This window comes from Anomaloglossus baeobatrachus, chromosome 5, assembly GCF_048569485.1.
Source record: "Anomaloglossus baeobatrachus isolate aAnoBae1 chromosome 5, aAnoBae1.hap1, whole genome shotgun sequence".
NCBI lineage: Eukaryota > Metazoa > Chordata > Amphibia > Anura > Aromobatidae > Anomaloglossus > Anomaloglossus baeobatrachus.
This window is the reverse complement of record NC_134357.1, coordinates 450,103,037-450,130,037: the sequence shown is the minus strand read 5'-3', so window position 1 is coordinate 450,130,037 and position 27,001 is coordinate 450,103,037. Positions and strand designations below refer to the sequence as shown.

At 50.7% G+C, this 27,001-nt stretch overlaps 1 protein-coding gene across 4 annotated transcripts in view; it reads right to left on the bottom strand.

Annotated features, from left to right (window-relative positions):
• Positions 1-26,243, bottom strand: part of CSNK2A1 (casein kinase 2 alpha 1) — a 107,667-nt gene extending 81,424 nt beyond the window's left edge. For 3 of the 4 annotated variants that reach the window (XM_075350522.1, XM_075350525.1, XM_075350524.1), the window contains exons 1-2: positions 26,148-26,243; positions 2-180 (exon numbers count right to left, since the gene is read on the bottom strand). In XM_075350522.1, the coding sequence (XP_075206637.1) occupies positions 2-102 (101 nt within the window). In that variant the 5' untranslated portion in view covers positions 103-180; positions 26,148-26,243. Of the gene's footprint in view, position 1; positions 181-26,124 lie in introns of all 4 variants that reach the window. The other variant, XM_075350523.1, reaches the window with a different exon arrangement.
• Between the last annotated feature and the right edge of the window lie 758 nt (positions 26,244-27,001).

The following is a 27,001-nucleotide window of genomic DNA, read 5'->3' as shown; positions in this document are numbered from 1 at the left end:
CCCCCATTCTACAACATGAGACTCGTAATCCCAATACTCCCGGGGTCTGTGTGTGTTCACATCCGTGTAGACACGGGCCCGGCTTGGCACAGGTCCCGACATGGCGGTCTGATTGGCGGCCAGAGATTGACAGTGACGTTACAGGCCCAATGCAAGTAGGTGTACGACGGAGGAGTCTCACTGCGAAGAGAAGAGAAAATGGTTATAGGGAGGAATTAAAACTTCACCTGTCGCACACAATATTCCACTGCTACAAGGAATCGCCCACACGGAGCCCCACTCACTACACCCGGCTCTGTTTACACGAGTCAAGCAGGGCACAACTGCCCAACAGATTAAATCGATGACCATCTGTAGACCAGAGGCGGAGGAGGGGGGGATACACAGCACATTACTCTTAACGCAATAAGGACAATGGGGAAACGGCATAGGAAGATACTAACACCTGCCCAAATAGAATTTCTGGGACATGGCAGGACCCAAACTTTATCCCTTTAGCCCAGCTGCGCTAATGAGGTGTGCGTTTTTAGCCAACACCACCATTCACTGTGTAAACATCTAGAATCAGTGTTATGTCCCATAAGTAACATGCTTTGTTCTGCAGGAATTCGCAGCACCTCTCCCCTCGTGCACCGTGGTACCACACCGCCGATCACCGCTTCATGCAGCACTATCCTCCAACTGAACAGTAACTGGACACGACTAGAAAACCTGCAGTGCAAAGCAGATCAATGACCTGCTCCGGCTGCACCGACACAGTCAGACCCCCAGAAAACAAATACTCCTCTGTAGCAATAATGGTGGGCAATACATCAAACTATGAGCATTGAGCACCCTATAGCCGAGTGAGTGAGTATCTAGTGCATATTACTTTGGTCTTGAATGCTCGGCTGGGAGTGCAGCCAAAATTCAGAGTACTATATATGCAATTAAATAACATGAACGGGGAACCGCATGAAGGCTTGCTGCCCACCCAAAGGTTGGAAGAGAACAAAAATCTGCATCCACAATGTAAAATAGAGGGTTAATGGAAAACGCCACTTTACCAAATCTCCACTAGGCACCCCATTAGTTGTTTTTTTTTAAGGTTTGAAGCCTAAGTTACAGCATTATTTGTACACTATCACTTATATGACGCTCCCTCCGCACCATCACTTTTTCTCAGCTCCAAGGACTGGAGGAAGGGAAAACATACGTTATACAATAAGTGTTGATGATAGTTGATGGTCATCAACATTGAGACCGAGGAGCTCATCAGGCATTCTTACAGGAGCCTAAAGACAGCCGTGAAGTAATGAGTCAAATTGAGTTTTCAATGGTGCCGCCTTATCATGTGAACAACAACCAGCCGTGTAATTATAATGTGCAGGCGTGTGCAATAAAATCCAATTAGAGCCACGCCACTAACTTCCTGCGGACTCGCCCGTAGCATCTATGGACGTCGCTGCCAACCGACTGCTGGATACCAAATCATGAAGTGCCCAGTGGGGTGATCTGGACACATCGGATGGGCACACAGAGGACATGACCACAAGCGCTGAAAAAGAGGCACGAGAGTCCAGTTTTGACCAATGGCCAATATTTACTGTATTCAGATCCTGAAGATATCAGCCGGTTACAGACACAAGGTTACTGACATGTACTGGCAGGATTCAACACTTATGAGAAGCATATGATCGGCCACTTGTGATAAAGCGCAACCTCGGCCATCGGCAATGAATTAACCCCATTAAAGAGGATCTGATGAGATTCACAAATTTACCAAATTGCACAGATTTTTTTTTAAAGGAAATTCACAGTGAAGTTATTCTCTGCAAGATGAATGTTCCCTATTATGGGGTCTCTCCAGACCTCAGAGGAATATTAAGCCAGACTGTAAAGAGGGGGGAAATATAAATATATATTAAAAAAAAAAAAAAGAAAAATTTTCTTTTATTCCCCCCCCCCCTCTCTCTCTTTACAGTCTAGCTTAATATTCCTCTGAGGTCTGGAGAGACACCATAATAGGGAACATTCATCTCGCAGATAACTTCACTATGAATTGAATTTCCCTAAAAAAATCTGTGCAATTTGGTAAATTTGTGAATCTCATCAGATCATCCCCAAAGCCAATCATCTAGCTGGCTGCACCACTTTTCTTCCATCGCAGATCCTCTTCCTCAGCTATGAATGTGCTCCCCCCCGATGGATGCAAGTAACCAGATTACTGACAAGCTAAAGTCGAATCACCACATCGCTTGTGGGGTGTACTACGGTCAACTATGCCATTGCAATAAAAAAAAAACAAACACAAAACGATGACAATGATGTAAAAAACAAAACAGAAAGGCTTGCAAACCGGACCACCTTATTATGAGGTCAGCATGGGGCAGCCTAGATTAGACATCCACTGTGGAAACCTCACGTGATTTACAAAGGTTCAGGAATTGCCTTTTCAATTTTTTTTTAGAATTTGCAGCAGAAATTTGAGGCTTAAACAATTCTGCTGCAAATGCTCTTTCCACGATGTCTCCTGCACTGAAAAATTAGCGTGGATGACCAGCACTCATTACATCAGGTGGTGCGAGTGCATAATGGCTGCCGCTCACACAGTCCTGGCAGGAATCTGAAGCCCCCTCGATGTGGACATTCGCAGCACCCTCTTGACTGATGCATATAACCAGTGGGGATCAACCCTTTAGGACCCCTCCAGTCCACAGAATAAAAAGGTGCCATGCTAATTTTGCACCTTGTCTCCTGATTTTCCTGCATAGTTAGATTCATTCACTTGAATGTGGCTGCACCAAATTTCCCCATTTTTACTACCCCATCTGAGAGCATAATAATGGGCATAGATCCTGATTCCAGCGATGTGTCACTTACTAGGCTGCTTTGTGTAGTTTTGATAAAGTCACTGATTAATCAGCAATAGATCATTGGAGGACTACTTGGTCTGCTGCCAGGTAGTCCAGCATATTCATGAGCTCTGTATAACAGCTAAATCTGCAGCAGAGAAAACACTGATTTTATCAAAATGACAACAGCTCAGTAAGTGACATGGCTGGAATCAAAGTCTCTGCCCCTACATTATGCTGCTCTCAGATGGGGAAGCAAAAACCTGGTGACAGATTCCCTTTAAGTGACCATTTTGCAGGGAAAGAAGGGAATTTTGTTACTTACCGTAAATTCCTTTTCTTCTAGCTCTTATTGGGAGACCCAGACGATTGGGGTATAGCTACTGCCCTCTGGAGGCCACACAAAGCACTACATTAAAAGTGCAAGGCCCCTCCCCCTCTGGCTATACCCCCCCCGTGGTATCACGGGTTCTCCAGTTTTAGTGCCAAAGCAAGAAGGAGAAAGCCAATAACTGGTTTAAACAAATTAACTCCGAATAACATCGGAGAACTGAAAAACCGTTCAACATGAACAACATGTGTACCCGCAAACAACAAAAAAACATCCCGAAGGACAACAGGGCGGGTGCTGGGTCTCCCAATAAGAGCTAGAAGAAAAGGAATTTACGGTAAGTAACAAAATTCCCTTCTTCTTCAGCGCTCTATTGGGAGACCCAGACGATTGGGACGTCCAAAAGCTGTCCCTGGGTGGGTAAAGAAATACCTCATGTTAGAGCTGCAAAACAGCCCTCCCCTACGGGGGTGTCACTGCCGCCTGCAGGACTCTTCTACCTAAGCTGGCATCCGCCGAAGCATAGGTATGCACCTGATAATGCTTGGTGAAAGTGTGCAGACTGGACCAGGTAGCTGCCTGGCACACCTGTTGAGCCGAAGCCTGGTGACGTAATGCCCAGGACGCACCCACGGCTCTGGTTGAGTGGGCTTTTAGCCCTGAAGGAACCGGAAGCCCCGCAGAACGGTAGGCCTCTAGAATTGGTTCTTTGATCCATCGAGCCAGGGTGGCTTTAGAAGCCTGCAACCCCTTGCGCGGACCAGCGACAAGGACAAAAAGTGCATCGGAACGGCGCATGGGCGCCGTGCGGGAAATGTAGATTCTGAGTGCTCTCACCAGATCTAGCAAACGTAAGTCCTTTTCATACCGGTGAACCGGATGAGGACAAAAAGAAGGCAAGGATATATCCTGATTAAGATGAAAAGAGGATACGACCTTAGGGAGAAACTCCGGAATAGGGCGCAGCACTACCTTGTCCTGGTGGAACACCAGGAAGGGAGCCTTGGATGACAGAGCTGCCAGCTCAGACACTCGCCGAAGCGATGTGATCGCAACAAGAAACGCCACTTTCTGTGACAGCCGAGAAAAGGAAACTTCCTTCAGAGGCTCGAAGGGCAGCTTCTGGAGAGCAACTAGTACCCTGTTCAGATCCCATGGATCTAACGGCCGCTTGTACGGGGGCACAATATGACAGACCCCCTGCAGGAACGTGCGCACCTTAGAAAGACGTGCTAGACGCTTCTGAAAAAACACGGATAGTGCCGAAACTTGCCCTTTAAGGGAGCTGAGCGACAAGCCCTTTTCTAACCCCGATTGCAGGAAGGAAAGAAACTTGGGCAATGCAAATGGCCAGGGAGACACTCCCTGAGCAGAGCACCAGGATAAGAAAATCTTCCACGTTCTGTGGTAGATCTTAGCCGAATTCGACTTTCTAGCTTGTCTCATTGTGGCAACGACTCCTTGAGATAATCCTGCAGATGCTAGGATCCAGGACTCAATGGCCACACAGTCAGGTTCAGGGCCGCAGAATTCTGATGGAAAAACGGCCCTTGGGACAGTAAGTCTGGTCGGTCTGGCAGTGACCACGGTCGACCGATCGTGAGATGCCACAGATCCGGATACCACGACCTCCTCGGCCAGTCTGGAGCGACGAGTATGATGCGGCTGCACTCGGATCTGATCTTGCGTAGCACTCTGGGCAAGAGCGCCAGAGGCGGAAACACGTATGGGAGCTGAAACTGCGACCAATCTTGAACCAAGGCGTCTGCCGCCAGAGCTCTTTGATCGCGCGACCTCGCCATGAATGCCGGGACCTTGTTGTTGTGCCGGGATGCCATTAGGTCGACGTCCGGCACTCCCCAGCGGCGACAGATTTCCTGAAACACGTCCGGGTGAAGGGACCATTCCCCTGCGTCCATGCCCTGGCGACTGAGGAAGTCTGCTTCCCAGTTTTCTACGCCTGGGATGTGAACCGCGGATATGGTGGATGCTCTGTCCTCCACCCACATTAGAATGCGCCGGACTTCTTGGAAGGCTTGCCGACTGCGCGTCCCTCCTTGGTGGTTGATGTATGCCACCGCTGTGGAGTTGTCCGATTGGATTCGGATCTGCTTTCCTTCCAGCCACTGTTGGAAGGCCAGTAGAGCAAGATACACTGCTCTGATCTCCAGAACATTGATCTGAAGGGTGGACTCCTGCGGAGTCCACGTCCCCTGAGCCCTGTGGTGGAGAAATACTGCTCCCCACCCTGACAGACTCGCATCTGTCGTGACTACTGCCCAGGATGGGGGCAGGAAGGATCTTCCCTGAGACAATGAGGTGGGAAGGAGCCACCATTGTAGGGAGTCCTTGGCCGTCTGGGAAAGCGAGACTTTCCTGTCCAGGGACGTTGACTTCCCGTCCCATTGGCGGAGAATGTCCCATTGAAGTGGGCGCAGATGAAACTGCGCAAAGGGAACTGCTTCCATGGCTGCCACCATCTTCCCTAGGAAATGCATGAGGCGCCGCAAGGGATGCAACTGGCCTTGCAGAAGAGATTGCACCCCTGTCTGTAGTGACCGCTGCTTGTTCAGCGGAAGCTTCACTATCGCTGCTAGAGTATGAAACTCCATGCCAAGATACGTTAGTGATTGAGTCGGTGATAGGATCGACTTTGGAAAGTTGATGATCCATCCGAAAGACTGTAGGGTCTCCAGCGTAGCATTCAGGCTGCGCTGACATGCCTCTTGAGAGGGAGCTTTGACCAATAAATCGTCTAGGTAAGGGATCACCGAGTGTCCCTGAGAGTGCAAGACTGCTACCACCGCCGCCATGACCTTGGTGAAGACCCGTGGGGCTGTCGCCAGACCAAATGGCAGAGCTACGAACTGAAAATGGTCGTCTCCTATCACAAAACGTAGAAAACGTTGATGTTCTGTAGCAATTGGCACGTGGAGATAAGCATCTTTGATGTCTATTGAGGCAAGGAAGTCTCCTCTGGACATTGAGGCAATGACAGAACGCAGGGTTTCCATCCGGAACTTCCTGGCGTGCACATGTTTGTTGAGCCGTTTTAGGTCCAGAACAGGACGGAACGAGCCGTCCTTTTTTGGAACCACAAAGAGATTGGAGTAAAACCCTTGCCCTTGTTCCTGAGGAGGGACTGGGATCACCACTCCTTCCGCTCTTAGGGAGTCCACCGCCTGCAGCAGAGCATCTGCTCGGTCTGGATGTGGGGAGGTTCTGAAGAACCGAGCTGGAGGTCGAGAATTGAACTCGATTCTGTACCCGCGAGACAAAATGTCCGTCACCCACCGGTCTTTGACCTGTGACATCCAAATGCCGGAAAAGCGGGAGAGCCTGCCCCCGACCGGCGATGCGGAGGGAGGGGGCTGGAAGTCATGAGGTAGCCGCTTTGGAAGTGGTACCTCCATTTGCTTTCTTGGGGCGCGTGTGAGCCCGCCACGAATCTGAGTTTCTTTGCGTCCTCTGAGTCCCTTTGGACGAGGTAAACGGTGTCTTGCCCGAACCTCGAAAGGACTGAAACCTCTGCTGCCACTTTTTCTGCTGAGGTTTGGTTGTTCTGGGTTGTGGTAAAGAGGAGTCTTTACCCTTGGACTGCTTAATGATATCAGCCAATGGCTCGCCAAACAGTCTATCTCTAGATAAAGGCAAACTGGTTAAACATTTTTTGGAACCAGCATCTGCTTTCCAGTCCTTTAACCACAAGGCTCTGCGCAAAACTACCGAATTGGCGGACGCCATTGAGGTGCGACTGGTAGATTCTAGGACCGCATTGATAGCGTAAGACGCAAACGCCGACATCTGCGTGGTAAGGTGCGCCACTTGCGGCACTGCTGGATGTATGATAGCATCCACTTTTGCTAAGCCAGCTGAAATAGCCTGGAGTGCCCATACGGCTGCGAATGCCGGAGCAAACGACGCGCCGATAGCTTCATAGACAGATTTTAACCAAAGGTCCATCTGTCTGTCATTGGCATCTTTAAGTGAAGCGCCATCCTCCACTGCAACTATGGACCTAGCTGCGAGTTTGGAAATCGGGGGGTCTACCTTTGGACACTGTGTCCAGCGCTTGACCACCTCAGGGGGGAAAGGGAAACGCGTATCTTTAGATCGTTTAGAGAAACGCCTTTCTGGGTGAGCGTCGTGCTTCTGGATTGATTCTCTGAAGTCAGCGTGATCCAACAAAGCACTCAATTTACGCTTGGGATAAAGGAAACGAAACCTCTCCTGCTCCGCAGCCGCCTCTTCTGCTGAAGGGGCTGGGGGAGAAATATCCAACAGCCTATTGATGGCTGAGATAAGGTCGTTTACCATGGCATCCCCATCAGGGGTATCCAGGTTGAGAGGGGTTCCAGGAATGGATTCCTGATCACTCTCATCAGACACATCACAGGGAGACTGATTGCGCTGAGACCCTGAGCAGTGTGATGACGTCGAGGGTCTTTCCCAGCGAGCTCGCTTAGGGTGGCTGGGGCTATCATCTGAGTCATAATCCTCGGCCTGTGAAGCCGGGGACCCCCCTGTGGGCTGGATTAATTCCAAGTGAGGGGGACCTGAGGACAGAGGCCTCGCCGTGCCCAAAGACTGAGCCCCATGCATAGATTGCAAGGTTTCAAGGATTTTTGCCATAGACACAGACATATTATCAGCAAAAACTGCAAAGTCTGTCCCTGTCACCGGGGCAGAACTTACAAGCGTCTCAGCCTGGGTCACTACCCCTCCTGACTCCGGCTGGCGAAGCAGCACCGGGTCGGAGCATTGCACACAATGGGGGTCATCGGAGCCTGCTGGTAGATTAGCCCCACATGCAGCACACGCAGTATACACAGCCCTAGCCTTGGCAGCCTTGCGTTTTGAGGATGGCATGTTGTTGCTTCCACAGAGGGATCTGGGAGATGCAGCCAGAAACGACCTCACAGTGCAAGAAATACAATATCTCTATAACCTACACAGTACACCGATACACCGTGAGGCACTAGAGGGACCAGCACAGAAAAATCGCTTACCGCCCGCTTAAAAAGCGGGTGTGTGGTCGCCAGATAGCCCCTAGTCCAGGTCTCCCAGAGCCTTGCGTCCTTCCTCCAGCCAGACTGCATGTAATGGCTGCCGGCGTCCTGAGAGAGAAGGGGGGCGGGCCCTGGGCGTTCCTGGCTAAGAGCGGGAAGCCTGCTTCCCTCTGTGCCTAGTGTGAGGGCTGGAGCATGTAAATCAGGCTCCAGCCCTCGTCGCTGCTAGCGAACAGCGTCTCTCCCCTACCCTGAATGACAGGGTGGGGGCGGGAACGAATCGGAGCTGCCGGCGTCCTAGGCCCAAAAAGCCGGGGACTCAATTTATAACCGCCGCCGCCGTAAAAGCGCGGACGGCGGATCCCCGGCGCACCACAAGTCACAGCAGCGCCGCCCGGTCCAGAGGGGGTCGGCGCTGCGTTCCCATACACAAAAAATCCCCCAGTAATCTGTAGGGACACCAACTCCAACGTTGCGGTCCCCGGCGCACTACAACACCCAGCCAGCCCGGAGTGTGTCTGTGCCTGCCGGGGACACAGAGTACCTGTATGATGCAGGGCCTGTCCCTGATCGTACTCCTGCTCCGTCTCCATCAGGTTCTAATGGGTCTGTGGATGGAGCCCGGCGTCAGAGCTGAGAGGCCGGCAGGATCCCACTTCCACAGAGCCCTACCAGGGGATGTGGAAGGAAAACAGCATGTCAGGCTCCAGCCCTGTACCAGCAATAGGTACCTCAACCTTACAACACCATCCAGGGGTGAGAAGGGAGCATGCTGGGGACACAATATGTGTCCTCTTTTCTTCCATCTGAAATAGTCAGCAGCTACTGCTGACTAAAATCTGTGGAGCTATGCATGGAATGTCTGACCTCCTTCGCACACAAAGCTAAAACTGGAGAACCCGTGATACCACGGGGGGGTATAGCCAGAGGGGGAGGGGCCTTGCACTTTTAATGTAGTGCTTTGTGTGGCCTCCAGAGGGCAGTAGCTATACCCCAATCGTCTGGGTCTCCCAATAGAGCGCTGAAGAAAATAAAACTGACAGATGTAAACCATCGCTGCAGCCCTTCACTCAGGATTGGCGGAGGAGCCAGAGGTTAGACTATCAATCATATTGGGAGCTCAGGCCCGCTAGCCGTATTGGGTGGACATGCTCAGGCCTCTGAATGTATACATGAAGGTGGTCATTCACTGATTGCAAGCAGAGATGACAATTACGAGGAACTGAACTGGAAAGTTGCACGACTTATAAATTACAAAATGATTCCGCTTTAGTTACATAAAACTTGAGAACAAAAACCCATCCAGGGAGCGGAGGCCCTTTAGGCAGGATGTAAAGTGGAGCAGTCACAGGATTGTTATTCTCCATGACAAACATTACGGTTTTCACATCTTGGCGCATGTGACACTAAAAATAGTGCATGTTCTACTTTCTGAGCGTTCAGTCCATCAAACAAGCAGGATTTATCACAAAACTGACGGTCCCTGTTGCCTCTTCATCCTCCGTGGGGGTGAACAGATTGGCCACACAGCGGTCCCAACTATCGTGAGGGTCAGTGGCCGGCTACAAATGGTCATCATGGCGCGATAAGCCCTCCAGATAGTAAGCTGCGAGATTCCGTGTCCACTGGAGGTGCCAGGTTTTTACACTTAGCTCAAGAGCCAACATATATGGCTTTCGTGAGACCTTCCACGTAAACAGCAGCACTTTGCTGAGCGCCATTGTTTGCCCAGTGATGAGATCTTCTCTCACTCTCAAGGGGAAAAAGGGGGGGGGGGGAAGAGTACTGACTAGGTTGTGGAGGCCATAAGGCTATGTGCCCACGCTGCGGAAAATGCGTGGATTTTGCCGCGGATTTCTCGTGGAAAAGCCGCGGATTTTCCGAAAATCTGCAGCAGCGGCACTTCCCAGCCATTTCAATGGCATTTTGGAAATGCTGTGTCCATGCTGCGGATTTTGATCCGGAAAAATCTGCAGCATGTCAATTATTGTTGCGGATTTTGATCCGGATTTTGGCTATAGAATGGGTAAAAAAAAATCTGCATCAAAATCCGCGGCAAAAAAAAGGTGCGGATTTGCCGCGAAAGTCGCGGATTTTCATGCAGAAAAATCCGCAGCAACATTCTACCGTGGACACATAGCCTTAGAGTACAATGATTACTGATAGAAAGAAAGCCTACAGTTATTATTCCTACATCAAGACTGTCCAACCAGGAACAGAAGAAAATCAAGTTTGGTGGTCGGGGGGGGGGGAGGGGGGTTAACCAAAAGAAAACTGCACAGGAAAACCCACCAGAGCAGGGGACAGGAGAATAAGACCATGCAAGACCTTCTGGAGGCAGCAACTGCAAGGAACTGCAGGAGACCGCTATACAACCATGAGTCGACTTTCCTAATTGTATATTATTTAAAGGGAACCTGTCAGGTGCAATATGCAGTGAGAACCACGAGCAGTTCTGGGTGCATATTACTAATCCTGCCTAAATGGCCCTGTATACACTAGCATAGATAGAGATCTTTAGAAAAAGTATTTCTAAAGATCTTTTACCGTATGCCAATGAGCGCGGGGACTAGTCCCGTGGGAGTTAGTTCCCGGGCCAGTCACCCCTATTAGAATGTTAGTACGCCCCCTGGGTGGGCGTACTAACATGCTCATGAATGCGCAGCATCATAGGATGATCTCACTCACCTCTCCGCTGCCATCGCCACCCGACACTGAATTTTGGCTCAGTGCGCATGACCCTGGAGTTTCGGTCATGCGCACTACTTCAGTTTGAAGCCAGGACGCGTACATGACCTGACTAGGCTAGGTTCATAGGTTAGGCTAGGTTCACATTTCCGTTGTTTTAAATCCGTCAGGTCCAGCATTGCGAGTGAGCGACGGGTCCATCGTTTTTTTAATGTCAACTGACGCAACGGTTGTGTTATTTCACAGGAATCCTCTGAAAAAAACTGATCCGTTGAGTTCGTTACATCCGCTGTGCGTCAGTTTGACAGATCCGTCATGATCCGTTTGTGTTGGGCATTCTCAGAGCATGACTGAATCCAGCGCTGGATTTTGTCGTAAGACTGATTACGACGGAATCCAGCACCATAGACAAACATTACAAGCTTGATGGATTGCGACAGATTCCTGTGCCGTGTGTTAATTTTGACCGCCCAAAAAACGTTACATTCTGAGATGTTTCCGCCCGGCGGTCAGTCCAAAAACGACTGACCGCCGTGCAGCGGATGCAACGCAAGGTCATCAGTCGCAATCCGCCACTAATACAAGTCTATGGGAAACAACAGAATCCGCCACACGGATTCCATTATTTACCAAAGCCGCAGATTGTGACTGATACAATTTAACGGAAATGTGAACCTAGCCTAACAAAAAAAAAAAAAAAGCCCAAACTCTTAAAACTGCTATAAGGCTATGTGCACACGTTGCTTTTTTTTCAGCGCGGGAAAAAACGCACCCTCTGGCAGAGGGCAGAATGGTAAACAATGCTTTTTGAGAAAAACGCATCGAAAACGCATGCGTTTTCCATGCGTTTTTTTAGGTGCGTTTTTTTAAGACTTGTCAGTGTTAATAAAGTTGGTTGAACACAGACCTTTGGAAAAAAAACCTGTGATGTCATTTCCTTCTCCACATTCTGTTTGGATAAATGGGAGGGCTTGGAATGGAAGGAGCACCATTTGAATTTTGGAAAAGTTGAAATAAACTTCGCGCACCATGTCACATTAGAAGGGCCCCTTGGGTACTTATACGTCAGAAAACCCCCACAAGTGACCCCATTTTGGAATTTGCACCCCTCAAGGATTTTATTCAGGAGTATATTAAGCATTTTGAATCCACAGCTACTTCACCCAAAATGTTGCTGTAGCAACAATATTCTCACTTTTAGGCTATGTGGCCGTGATCCAGCGACACGGCGTCTAGTACACAGTGCCCGCCTTCCTGCAGAGATGTGAGTGTTGTCCATGGGAGAACGCAGCTGCCCATGCCCACGATTTGGGTTCAGGCTGCTGTGGACTTTAGCTCTATTCTACCTGCAGAGAGCACTCTTGTCTCCACAGCATAAATTGACATGCTGAGGCTCGGGAAGCTGCGCCACCGGTCAGTTTATGCTGCGGAGAAAAGAAGCACAGTGGGCACGGGATCTCCAAAAATCCTTCCACTGTGCTTCTACTGCACAACGCAGCGTTATGGACGGAGGGAAAACACTCAGCGCCCAAACCACTGCAAAACCTGATTGTGGGCACACAGCCAAAAAAGTGTCAATGGATGAATGGATGTCAAATATATATAACGTCCCACCCCCGCCTGCATATTCTAAGCTGGCACCTTTAGTACCTTTCATGTGGCACTAGAGGGTGCCTAGCTTAGTATTTATAAACAAAAAAAAAAAAATGAAAAAAATGGCGTGGGGTCCCCCCTATTTTTGATAGCCAGTCAGGGTAAAGCAGACAGCTGTAGCCTGCAAACCACAGCTGGCAGCTTCATCTTGTCTGGTGATCAATTTGGAGGGCTCCCCAGGCGTTTTTTTTAAAAAACAAACAAACAAACAAACAAACGTGGGGTCCCCCCCCCCCAAATTAGATCACCAGCCAAGGTGAAGCGGACAGCTGAGGTCTGGTATTCTCAGGGTGGGAAGAGCCATGGTTATTGGACTCTTCCCAGCCTAAAAATAGCAGGCCACAGCCGCCTCAGAAGTGGCGCATCCATTAGATGCGCCAATCCTGGCGCTTCGCCCCAACTCATCCCGCACCCTGGTGCGTTGGCAAACGGGGTAATAAATGGGGTTGATACCAGATGTGTAATGTCACCTGGCATCAAGCCCAGCAATTAGTGATGTCACGGCGTCTATCAGATACCAGACATAACTAATTGACAGTAAACAAAAGCAAAAAAAAAAAATGATAAAAAATTTATTAGAAAAAGAACACTCCCCAAATCATTCCCTCGTTCACCAATTTAATCAAAAAATTGGGTCCGCAGAGATCCATTTGGACGTCCCACGTCGGCTCTGGACCTTCTAGAATATGGGGGCACGTTCAGGGAACGTATCCCCCATTTTCTAGGAGGGCAGACCCTCCATTTGAGGAGAGTGGGTGCCAAAAATCTGCACCCACTCTCCCCGGGTCACAGCTGCAGAGTGCGAGCAGCCAGCACAGCTCTCTGAACACAGTGCTGGCTGTCAGCTGCTCTGCTCATGTGACCGCACTGACCGGCGTCTGCTGTGAAGGAGGAGGGGGCCGCGGGGGATCAGCGCTGCGACCGGACAGGTAAGGGGGAATACCGAGGGGAATAGGGGGTGATCTGGCAGGGCCTGGGGGGCATTTTTCTGTCGCATCTCTCAAGGCACATGCGACAGAAATCATAGGAGTAGGGCGGCCGGTGCGCGCGGCCATGTTAGATTTTCGGGAGGGGGGTCGGGGCGGGCACTTTGGCGACACCGGGGGCTTTCCAGGACTTTGCCAGGAAGTGAGGTCAACAGGAAACCTCTTGACCTCACTTCCAGGTAAATGCCTGCGTTCTGGCATGCCGACAAAGCCCGCGGACCGCAACAAAAAACCAGCTCACTGCGGTGTAGCTGCGTTCTGACCAAGATCATTGATTCAATGGGGGAAGAGAACGCAGCCACACCGCACAAAAGAAGTGACATGCTGCTTTTCTTTCCGCACCGATTTTTGGCATCCAAAACGCAGCGTTTAAAAACGCAGCGTGTGCACTGATTTTTCGGCTTTCTCATACACTTTGCTGGGAAAGCTGAACGCATGCAATTTGCCACTGAAAGGCTGCGGTTCTAAACGCAGCGTTTCCGCGGTAAAAAACGCAACGTGTGCACACAGCCTAAAACCTACAAACGTCAACACAAAAAAACAACATCCACAGCTGCGTCACATCCCAGTGGAGACACTATGAATTCATCTGGGGCTAGTGATTGGCTGCAGCGGTCACTGAAGGTATAGGATAACCTAAAGACCACTGGGGAATGTTATGCACAGACCTTTTAACTGCAGGGATTAGTTGGGAAAGATCGAGATATATATATATAGAATATAGAATATATATATATTACATATATATATATACACACACACACACACACACACACACACATACATATAATCTGGTTGGCTACAGAGAGCTGGAAGTTGGAATAGGATATTTTAAGTGTCAGTAAAGAAGACGGGAAGAGAAATAAATATGCTGTGCACTCACCCTCCCCAGGTCCAGTGCTGGCCTGTGTTTTGGCTGCAGCGGTATCACGCATTACTGCTATAGGCAATCACTAAGCTCAGCAATCAAACGGCTACATTGGTGATGCGCAGACGACATGATGCCAACACTGCACCTAGGTTAGACTCGCAGGGCGAATACCTGCCGGCTTTATTTTAAGGTTTTTTTCAGCGTATGGTGGACCATTTCCTGACAGTGAACATTGCCATTAATAATTTAATAATATAACCAGTGAAACTCACTAGAGGAATAAATATAACAGTTTACAATCAGTCATCAGAACATGACGCGAAGAAAACAAACCCCATCTACACAAAATAAAAGCATAATTATATAAGGGGTGTCCATGTTTTTGCATGCATTTGGGGCTAAAAACAAGAACACTTCTTTGATTTCATTATAAATATTGCACCCTTTGTGCCACTTTGATGTAGTCTATCCTCTCCCAATGGACAAGGTGTGAATGCTGACGAATTCTCATTTAACCCATTCTGCAGCCTATAATACCCAGCACAGAGGATGTAGAAGGCAAATACTTCAATGAATTAAAAATTATCAGCCTAAAACACATGCGCATATTTATATAATATATATTAGTCAAAGCCACCATTCATCCCATCTGAGCCTCAGTTATTGCACGTGCCCAGACCATGGCATATACTTTACATTGATATTGCACCGTCCATTTACCTGTGCACAGCCATGCAGCTGTCTACACAGATGACGGGTGCAGAGATCTTGGACACAGCAGACAGGACTAAAATACACCATAAACTAGTATAACAAGATCAGGACTACATTTAGCCACTTATCACAACCGGCTTTAGAGCTCTGCTAGTTATATTCTGACACCTGGAAGCAGGACACCAATGGCTGCCCTGGGGCTGACGCCCCCCATTGTGAACCTCCAAAATGAAGGGCCCTACAGCGCCCCCTCCTGATCAGTTGTACTGAAGGGGAAAAGTGCTTACAGTGGATGGTCTCCTGTAAAAGCCAGAGCGGCGTCAGAAAGAGGAACTCCCCTCCCCCATCCAAGGAGGATCACCATAATGAAGAAATCCAGTTACATCGCAGATAGTCTATGTATGCTTCACTACATGGTGCAGTTTACAACAGAGGTTCTAGGATGGGACCAGTAGACGTTGCTATTAAACAGATGACCCATCTGAGTGCGCTGGCATTCCCACCCTCTGATCAGAATCATTTTAACCCCTTTATCCAGGGCAATTTTCCGCTTTGTCCTCCCCTTCTTCCAAGACCCCTTTTTTTTATTTTTTCTGTCAATATTGCCATTTGAGGGCTTGTTATTTTTTGGGATGAGTTGTATTTTTGAATGACACCATTTATTCTGCCCCATATGGTACTGGAAAACAATTCCAAGTGCGGTGAAACTGCAAAAAAAAAATAATAAAAAAGTGCAATCGCACAATTTTGTTTTTTTATTTAGTGTTCACTATATGATAAAACTGACCTCGCAGTATGATCCCTCACATCAGTAAGAGTTCGTAGATACCAAACGTGTAGTTTTACTTTCATCCAAGTGGTGAAAAAAAAATTCAGAAGTTAAAAAAAATAAAAAAAAACAAAAACAAAAAAAATGCACTTTTGGTGCCATTTTCCGAGACCTCTAGCTCTCATTTTTCTGGGGCTCAGTGACTGCTATTTTTTTCTTTTGTGCCCTAAGCTGACATTTTTAATTCTCCAATTTTGAGCTAGATCCAACGTTTAGATCGCCTGCATTTTAATGCAATGTTGCAGCAACAATAATAATAAAAAAAAAAATATATATATACACCGGTATATATTTCCTCTTGCTACTCCATTTTTTCAGATTAATCCCAATTTTTTTTTCAAGTTTGATATTTTTATAGATCGGGCATTTCTGAATGCGAAGTTACCAAATAGGTGTATGTTTTACTTGTTTTAATTTTCAACAAAGCAAAAGTGGGGTGATATCTATTTTAGAGGGTGTGTGGGGGGGGGGGGGGGTGTTCATATATTTTTTTTTTTTAACATTAATTTTAATAGTCCCCTTACAAAACTTGAAGCTGACACCATCCGACTTCTGCTGTTCACATATCTCCCCAAAAGGTTCTCTATTTTACAAAAACAGAAGAGGAAAGAAAAAAAAAAATATGAAGGGGGTGAAATCTACTTTGGTGACTTCCACAGGACCCTGAATTATTAGAATGGATGGCAGATAATACAGTGCCTACAAGTAGTATTCAACCCCCTGCAGATTTAGCAGGTTTGATAAGATGCAAATAAGCTAGAGCCTGCAAACTTCAAACAAGAGCAGGATTTATTAACAGATGCATAAATCTTACAAACCAACAAGTTATGTTGCTCAGTTAAATTTTAATAAATTTTCAACATAAAAGTGTGGGTCAATTATTATTCAACCCCTAGGTTTAATATTTTGTGGAATAACCCTTGTTTGCAATTACAGCTAATAATCGTCTTTTATAAGACCTGATCAGGCCGGCACAGGTCTCTGGAGTTATCTTGGCCCACTCCTCCATGCAGATCTTCTCCAAGTTATCTAGGTTCTTTGGGTGTCTCATGTGGACTTTAATCTTGAGCTCCTGCCACAAGTTTTCAATTGGGTTAAGGTCAGGAGACTGACTAGGCCACTGCAACACCTTGATTTTTTTCCCTCTTGAACCAGGCCTTGGTTTTCTTGGCTGTGTGCTTTGGGTCGTTGTCTTGTTGGAAGATGAAATGACGACCCATCTTAAGATCCTTGATGGAGGAGCGGAGGTTCTTGGCCAAAATCTCCAGGTAGGCCGTGCTATCCATCTTCCCATGGATGCGGACCAGATGGCCAGGCCCCTTGGCTGAGAAACAGCCCCACAGCATGATGCTGCCACCACCATGCTTGACTGTAGGGATGGTATTCTTGGGGTCGTATGCAGTGCCATCCAGTCTCCAAACGTCATGTGTGTGGTTGGCACCAAAGATCTCGATCTTGGTCTCATCAGACCAGAGAACCTTGAACTAGTCTGTCTCAGAGTCCTCCAAGTGATCATGAGCAAACTGTAGACGAGCCTTGACATGACGCTTTGAAAGTAAAGGTACCTTACGGGCTCGTCTGGAACGGAGACCATTGCGGTGGAGTACGTTACTTATGCCAGCCTTTTGACCCTCCACGATCTTGTCTCTGATGGCCTTGGAATGCTCCTTTGTCTTTCCCATGTTGACCAAGTATGAGTGCTGTTCACATGTTTGGGGAGGGTCTTAATTAAGGGTACTTTACACACTGAGACATCGCTAGCGATCTCATTAGCGATGTGAAATTCTAGATCGCAAGTGCGATCTTTTGAGATCGCACATGTGTAAAATGACCTATGTGCGATCTCAAAAGATCGCACTTGCAATCTAGAATTTCACATCGCTAATGAGATTGCTAGCGATGTCGCAGCGTGTAAAGTACCCTTTAGTCAGAAAAGGCTGGAAAAAGAGATAATTAATCCAAACATGTGAAGCTCATTGTTCTTTGTGCCTGAAATACTTCTTAATACTTTAGGGGAACCAAACAGAATTCTGGTGGATTGAGGGGTTGAATAATAAATGACCCTCTGAATAAACTTTTCACAATTTAAAAAAAAAATAAAAAAAGAAATAACCTTTTTTGCTGCAGTGCATTTCACACTTCCAGGCTGATCTACAGTCCAAATGTCACAATGCCAAGTTAATTCGGAATGTGTAAACCTGCTAAATCTGCAGGGGGTTGAATACTACTTGTAGGCACTGTATGTATACAGGGCTGTGGGCTCAGACTTATGTTGCTCCCCACACTTCAACTGCTTCATAAATGGCCAATAATTAGTAATACATTTACTGCAGTAGAACGGTGACATCACTATCGATGGAGCCACAGGTTGATAGAACATTTATATTACGCTTCTAAATTTCTGCAAATTCCTGTGAAAGTTATTAATAAAAAAAAATATATATATATATATATATATAATATAATATAAATAGAAAATAAATATATATTATATTATATTTATTTAAACTTGGCCGATTTGTACCCACTCGCCACCCCTGGTGTTACTGCCTCAGCTAACCAGTGTGGGGGGGGGGGGGACAATTCTTCATGGCACATTACCAGGCGGCAGAATAATCTGCACTTCTGACAACTTATAAAATACTTGATTTTGCCCAATAGAAATCTGATTCAGTTACCAATTCCTTTACCTTGCGCAAATCTGCTATAAAAAGGTCATTGACCTTGGCAGAAAAAAAAAAAATGAAAAAGTCTTACGGGGTTTCTACGATTTTGAAGGCTTAAAACACTTCTGCAAGCAAATATTTACACACCAGTGAAATCCTGCCCCACATCACTTATGTTAGTGACATCGCAGCCATAGTAACATCACGACAGTGCGTCCATTCACTTTATCAGGGCATTCGGTCACAAAGGAGGAAATATTACTGGTCTACAGCTGGAGAACTCCACTCCATGAGCCAAACTCTACTGGAAAAGCTTGGGGAGGCACTGGGGAGTCACTGCTACTTCACTGTGCACCTCAAAATTAAAGACTGTGCCCACAGAAGGGCAAAAAAGGACAGATGGAGAGACAGCATGCAGAATGGGCAAGATTTCCGGCCGCGCTCCTGACATCACAGGCGCTTACTAAAAGAAGAGGAGAAATTTGGGATAATGAAGACCGGAGGCCGGCTTATCTTCTGGACAGCACACGCCCCATAAGCCTGGAGATATAAAAGGATTTTTCTAAAACGGCCCATGATCCCGGAGGCTTACAGTTAGGCCTAAGACACACGGCATGAGAATCGGAGCGAGTGGAATGCGATAAAACATCGCTTTCCATTCGGACCAATGTTAGCTTGTGTGCCAGCACCCATGAGCGATTATTTTCTCAGCCCTAATCGGACCGAGAAAACAGTTGAAGCATCCTGCGATTGTAATGCGATCCAGTTTCTCTCGCACCCATTCAAGTCTATGGGGTGAGAGAAACATCGCACTACACTCGCATTACACAGGTGTACCGCGAGTGCAGGGCGAGCATGTTAGTAGCCGGCTACGGAGGAGAAAGGGAGAAAAATCCCTCCCTCTCCTCCTCAGCGCCGGCCCTCCCCTCCGCAGCGCCAGCCCACCCCCTGCAGCTGTGGTCCGATCGCATCATTGGACCTCAGTCACAGCGACACTCAGCTCCCGCTGTTCTGCCAGCATGAGCTGAGTGTCAAGCGAGGATCGCAGTAGTCCCCCATGTGGCCCCGGCCTTATGGCTAATTTCACCTCTATGCCACCTATATGCCTAGATTAGCTAAAAAATGCAAAAAGGTGACAGATTCCCTTTTAAGAGGCCCAACCACCAGGATTTTCCTATATAAAATAAAGCTAGTGCTATACTGGCGATATATCGATTCTAAACATACCTTTAGTTGTGAGATCGGATGTATACTTTCTGAAATACAGGCAAATAAAGTTTGTGAAACGCAGTTATTTGATTGATAGATGCTGCAGAATATCTAATAGGTGGGTTGGGTTTTGATAGTTATTCCCGCCGCTGTCTGCTGCCTGGCCTTCCTCCTTCCCCTGTAATAAGGAAGAGGAAGGACGGGCAGCAGACAAAGGCAGGAATAACTAGCAAAACCCAACCCACCTATTAGATATTCTGAAGCAGCTATCAATCAAGTAACCGTGAATTTTACAAACTTTACTTGCCTATATTTCAGAAAGTATACATCTGACCTCATAACTAAAGGTATGTGTAGAATCAGCATGATAGCATCAGTATAGCACTGGCTTTAGTTTATATATAAATATCCTGGTTGGGCCTCTTTAAGATTGAGATCACAGGTCACAGTCCAGAAAGTATAAAAAAAATAAAATACAGATGCATGGCATCACCCCTCTACATTGTGACAATGTGTTGCCCACACAGGTAAAAATTATACGAGGGTCCGATCTCAAATGTGGAGAGCAGTGGATCTGTCAGTCCGACCAAGAGCACAGGGCCACCAGGCTGAGGCGCACACTCCTACAGCGGCCACAATGCCACAGGACCGAGCCACCTCGTAACTGTATAATCTGTGGAGAGTGATAACCTCAAAGAAATATTTCCATGAGATCGGCCGGTCACAGATGAACCCGCTTCATATTTACATTTTCCGCATCATGTCCCCAGGGAGAGATACAATTGCACAAAAAACAGCTCTTCGTAGTAATGCGCAGAAGCAGCCGTGTGACAGGAGCCATAAAGTTTGAAACCAGCGCAACATGAATTGGTCTCTAAGGTCATAAATACAAGAAAAGTTACAGGTTCTCTCCTATTTCTTATAATGTGATATCACATCTCAGCATGAGCCCCCATCCTCCTCCTCCTTCAGGATGAGCCCCCATCCTCCTCCTCCTCCTTCAGGATGAGCCCCCATCCTCCTCCTCCTCCTCCTTCAGGATGAGCCCCCATCCTCCTCCTCCTCCTCCTTCAGGATGAGCCCCCATCCTCCTCCTCCTCCTCCTTCAGGATGAGCCCCCATCCTCCTCCTCCTCCTCCTTCAGGATGAGCCCCCATCCTCCTCTTCCTCCTCCTTCAGGATGAGCCCCCATCCTCCTCCTCCTCCTCCTTCAGGATGAGCCCCCATCCTCCTCCTCCTCCTCCTTCAGGATGAGCCCCCATCCTCCTCCTCCTCCTTCAGGATGAGCCCCCATCCTCCTCCTCCTCCTTCAGGATGAGCCCCCATCCTCCTCCTTCAGGATGAGCCCCCATCCTCCTCCTCCTCCTTCAGGATGAGCCCCCATCCTCCTCCTCCTCCTTCAGGATGAGCCCCCATCCTCCTCCTCCTCCTTCAGGATGAGCCCCCATCCTCCTCCTCCTCCTTCAGGATGAGCCCCCATCCTCCTCCTCCTCCTTCAGGATGAGCCCCATCCTCCTCCTCCTCCTTCAGGATGAGCCCCATCCTCCTCCTCCTCCTTCAGGATGAGCCCCCATCCTCCTCCTCCTCCTTCAGGATGAGCCCCCATCCTCCTCCTCCTCCTCCTCCTTCAGGATGAGCCCCCATCCTCCTCCTCCTCCTCCTCCTCCTTCAGGATGAGCCCCCATCCTCCTCCTCCTCCTTCAGGATGAGCCCCCATCCTCCTCCTTCAGGATGAGCCCCCATCCTCCTCCTCCTCCTTCAGGATGAGCCCCCATCCTCCTCCTCCTCCTTCAGGATGAGCCCCCATCCTCCTCCTCCTCCTTCAGGATGAGCCCCCATCCTCCTCCTCCTCCTTCAGGATGAGCCCCCATCCTCCTCCTCCTCCTTCAGGATGAGCCCCATCCTCCTCCTCCTCCTTCAGGATGAGCCCCATCCTCCTCCTCCTCCTTCAGGATGAGCCCCCATCCTCCTCCTCCTCCTTCAGGATGAGCCCCCATCCTCCTCCTCCTCCTTCAGGATGAGCCCCATCCTCCTCCTCCTCCTCCTTCAGGATGAGCCCCATCCTCCTCCTCCTCCTCCTTCAGGATGAGCCCCATCCTCCTCCTTCAGGATGAGCCCCATCCTCCTCCTCCTTCAGGATGAGCCCCATCCTCCTCCTCCTTCAGGATGAGCCCCATCCTCCTCCTCCTCCTCCTTCAGGATGAGCCCCATCCTCCTCCTCCTCCTCCTTCAGGATGAGCCCCATCCTCCTCCTCCTCCTCCTTCAGGATGAGCCCCATCCTCCTCCTCCTCCTCCTCCTTCAGGATGAGCCCCATCCTCCTCCTCCTTCAGGATGAGCCCCATCCTCCTCCTCCTTCAGGATGAGCCCCATCCTCCTCCTCCTTCAGGATGAGCCCCATCCTCCTCCTCCTTCAGGATGAGCCCCATCCTCCTCCTCCTTCAGGATGAGCCCCATCCTCCTCCTCCTTCAGGATGAGCCCCATCCTCCTCCTCCTTCAGGATGAGCCCCATCCTCCTCCTCCTTCAGGATGAGCCCCATCCTCCTCCTCCTTCAGGATGAGCCCCATCCTCCTCCTCCTTCAGGATGAGCCCCATCCTCCTCCTCCTTCAGGATGAGCCCCATCCTCCTCCTCCTTCAGGATGAGCCCCATCCTCCTCCTCCTTCAGGATGAGCCCCATCCTCCTCCTCCTTCAGGATGAGCCCCATCCTCCTCCTCCTTCAGGATGAGCCCCATCCTCCTCCTCCTTCAGGATGAGCCCCATCCTCCTCCTCCTTCAGGATGAGCCCCATCCTCCTCCTCCTTCAGGATGAGCCCCATCCTCCTCCTCCTTCAGGATGAGCCCCATCCTCCTCCTCCTTCAGGATGAGCCCCATCCTCCTCCTCCTTCAGGATGAGCCCCATCCTCCTCCTCCTCCTCCTTCAGGATGAGCCCCATCCTCCTCCTCCTCCTTCAGGATGAGCCCCATCCTCCTCCTCCTCCTCCTTCAGGATGAGCCCCATCCTCCTCCTCCTCCTCCTTCAGGATGAGCCCCATCCTCCTCCTCCTCCTCCTTCAGGATGAGCCCCATCCTCCTCCTCCTCCTCCTTCAGGATGAGCCCCATCCTCCTCCTTCAGGATGAGCCCCATCCTCCTCCTCCTCCTCCTTCAGGATGAGCCCCATCCTCCTCCTCCTTCAGGATGAGCCCCATCCTCCTCCTCCTCCTCCTTCAGGATGAGCCCCATCCTCCTCCTCCTCCTCCTCCTTCAGGATGAGCCCCATCCTCCTCCTCCTCCTCCTCCTCCTTCAGGATGTGCCCCATCCTCCTCCTCCTCCTCCTCCTTCAGGATGAGCCCCATCCTCCTCCTCCTCCTTCAGGATGAGCCCCATCCTCCTCCTCCTCCTCCTCCTCCTTCAGGATGAGCCCCATCCTCCTCCTCCTCCTCCTTCAGGATGAGCCCCATCCTCCTCCTCCTCCTTCAGGATGAGCCCCATCCTCCTCCTCCTCCTTCAGGATGAGCCCCATCCTCCTCCTCCTCCTCCTCCTTCAGGATGAGCCCCATCCTCCTCCTCCTTCAGGATGAGCCCCATCCTCCTCCTCCTTCAGGATGAGCCCCATCCTCCTCCTCCTCCTCCTTCAGGATGAGCCCCATCCTCCTCCTCCTCCTCCTCCTTCAGGATGAGCCCCATCCTCCTCCTCCTTCAGGATGAGCCCCATCCTCCTCCTCCTCCTCCTCCTCCTTCAGGATGAGCCCCATCCTCCTCCTCCTCCTCCTCCTTCAGGATGAGCCCCATCCTCCTCCTCCTCCTCCTCCTTCAGGATGAGCCCCATCCTCCTCCTCCTCCTCCTCCTCCTTCAGGATGAGCCCCATCCTCCTCCTCCTCCTCCTCCTCCTTCAGGATGAGCCCCATCCTCCTCCTCCTCCTCCTCCTCCTCCTCCTCCTTCAGGATGAGCCCCATCCTCCTCCTCCTCCTCCTCCTCCTCCTTCAGGATGAGCCCCATCCTCCTCCTCCTCCTTCAGGATGAGCCCCATCCTCCTCCTCCTCCTCCTCCTTCAGGATGAGCCCCATCCTCCTCCTCCTCCTCCTTCAGGATGAGCCCCATCCTCCTCCTCCTCCTTCAGGATGAGCCCCATCCTCCTCCTCCTCCTCCTTCAGGATGAGCCCCATCCTCCTCCTCCTCCTTCAGGATGAGCCCCATCCTCCTCCTCCTCCTCCTCCTCCTTCAGGATGAGCCCCATCCTCCTCCTCCTCCTCCTCCTCCTTCAGGATGAGCCCCATCCTCCTCCTCCTCCTTCAGGATGAGCCCCATCCTCCTCCTCCTCCTCCTCCTCCTCCTCCAGGATGAGCCCCATCCTCCTCCTCCTCCTCCTCCAGGATGAGCCCCATCCTCCTCCTCCTCCTCCTCCAGGATGAGCCCCATCCTCCTCCTCCTCCTCCAGGATGAGCCCCATCCTCCTCCTCCTCCTCCTCCAGGATGAGCCCCATCCTCCTCCTCCTCCTCCTCCAGGATGAGCCCCATCCTCCTCCTCCTCCTCCTCCTTCAGGATGAGCCCCATCCTCCTCCTCCTCCTCCTCCTCCTCCTCCTCCTCCAGGATGAGCCCCATCCTCCTCCTCCTCCTCCTCCAGGATGAGCCCCATCCTCCTCCTCCTCCTCCTCCAGGATGAGCCCCATCCTCCTCCTCCTCCTCCAGGATGAGCCCCATCCTCCTCCTCCTCCTCCTCCAGGATGAGCCCCATCCTCCTCCTCCTCCTCCTCCAGGATGAGCCCCATCCTCCTCCTCCTCCTCCTCCAGGATGAGCCCCATCCTCCTCCTCCTCCAGGATGAGCCCCATCCTCCTCCTCCTCCTCCTCCAGGATGAGCCCCATCCTCCTCCTCCTCCTCCTCCAGGATGAGCCCCATCCTCCTCCTCCTCCTCCTCCAGGATGAGCCCCATCCTCCTCCTCCTCCTCCTCCAGGATGAGCCCCATCCTCCTCCTCCTCCTCCTCCAGGATGAGCCCCATCCTCCTCCTCCTCCTCCTCCAGGATGAGCCCCATCCTCCTCCTCCTCCTCCTCCAGGATGAGCCCCATCCTCCTCCTCCTCCTCCTCCAGGATGAGCCCCATCCTCCTCCTCCTCCTCCTCCAGGATGAGCCCCATCCTCCTCCTCCTCCTCCTCCAGGATGAGCCCCATCCTCCTCCTCCTCCTCCTCCAGGATGAGCCCCATCCTCCTCCTCCTCCTCCTCCAGGATGAGCCCCATCCTCCTCCTCCTCCTCCTCCAGGATGAGCCCCATCCTCCTCCTCCTCCTCCTCCAGGATGAGCCCCATCCTCCTCCTCCTCCTCCTCCAGGATGAGCCCCATCCTCCTCCTCCTCCTCCTCCAGGATGAGCCCCATCCTCCTCCTCCTCCAGGATGAGCCCCATCCTCCTCCTCCTCCAGGATGAGCCCCATCCTCCTCCTCCTCCTCCTCCAGGATGAGCCCCATCCTCCTCCTCCTCCAGGATGAGCCCCATCCTCCTCCTCCTCCTCCTCCAGGATGAGCCCCATCCTCCTCCTCCTCCTCCTCCAGGATGAGCCCCATCCTCCTCCTCCTCCTCCTCCAGGATGAGCCCCATCCTCCTCCTCCTCCTCCTCCAGGATGAGCCCCATCCTCCTCCTCCTCCTCCAGGATGAGCCCCATCCTCCTCCTCCTCCTCCAGGATGAGCCCCATCCTCCTCCTCCTCCAGGATGAGCCCCATCCTCCTCCTCCAGGATGAGCCCCATCCTCCTCCTCCTCCTCCAGGATGAGCCCCATCCTCCTCCTCCTCCTCCAGGATGAGCCCCATCCTCCTCCTCCTCCTTCAGGATGAGCCCCATCCTCCTCCTCCTTCAGGATGAGCCCCATCCTCCTCCTCCTCCTCCTTCAGGATGAGCCCCATCCTCCTCCTCCTCCTCCTTCAGGATGAGCCCCATCCTCCTCCTCCTTCAGGATGAGCCCCATCCTCCTCCTCCTTCAGGATGAGCCCCATCCTCCACCTCACAGTATATGTCACATATAGTAATCAGACAGGTCACACTACACATCCCCCTCCTCCGCCCGGACCGTCCCTTTAAGCCCTTCTGCATCTCGGCACCACACCCGGAGTCCCACATCCCCCCACTAATTATTCCCCCTTCTAACATAACACATGAGGCCTTAGTAGGCCCCCGGCGCCGCCATCACTCAGGCCCCAGCCACCTCACGTTATCCTGGATCTCCCCGGAAAGGATACCCCGCCCCCTCCTCTTCACACCCGGAGATGGCGGGCGTCCAGGTAACGCCAAGCAACGCCCCGCGGCGGGCTCCTGTCTCGGTATTACCACCGCGCCCGGTTCCCCTCACACACCCCGGGTCCTGCTCTCCCCGCACCTGCTGTTCCCGCTCCCCGCGGCCGCCACTCCCGCCGGGATCACACAGACAATATGGCGGAGACACACGGCCGCCAGCCGCAGGGACCACAGCGAGGCTGACCGGAAGCGGAAATACACTCTGATGGCAGCCGAAAAAGGCGGGTAATTCCGGGTGCCATCTTATGAGTGGAAACTCAACCGTGGTCCGATGGCTGGAAACACCATTTATACGGCAATGAGGGGACTAGTGGAAGTCTATGTAGGGAGTGGGAGAGCGGGTAATGGGCGAGTAAAAGTGTCCGCAGGGCCGCGCTCGCCCGGTCGACCTCACCTGACTAAGCAGAAAAAAATCTAGCCAGTCGCAAGATGGCGTCTAGCGGAGTATGTAGGCGGGCTTACGCATGCGCATAGCGTCTTAGCGGTACTAAGGCATTATGGGAACTGTAGTTCGGCAAGATATTGATATTTTTTTTCCTTCTGTCGAATCTGAAGAAATGAGATAATAAAATAAATATAAATGTGTGAGGATGGCGCCTGGTGGTCTCCTTACTGGAAGCATATGTGGGTGGGATTGGGACTGGACCTGGGGGAATTGTAGATGGAAGTGTCAAGGCTGGGGTCACTGTGCAGGGTTCAGTGAGCTGGGCATCCCTGTGCTGTCACACATGAGTATGAGATGTGCACACGCCTGAGGGGATGAACATGGGTATGAGGGCACTGCAGTGATAGGGGGACCCTCAATATGCGTCTGTCTGGTCACATGACATCAGCCACATCCTGAAACATGTCCCACATGTGTCAGCAGTTGCCCCACTATCCTAGTCACATGATGTCAGCTGCACCCCATAACATCTCCCACATGTGGCGGCAGAC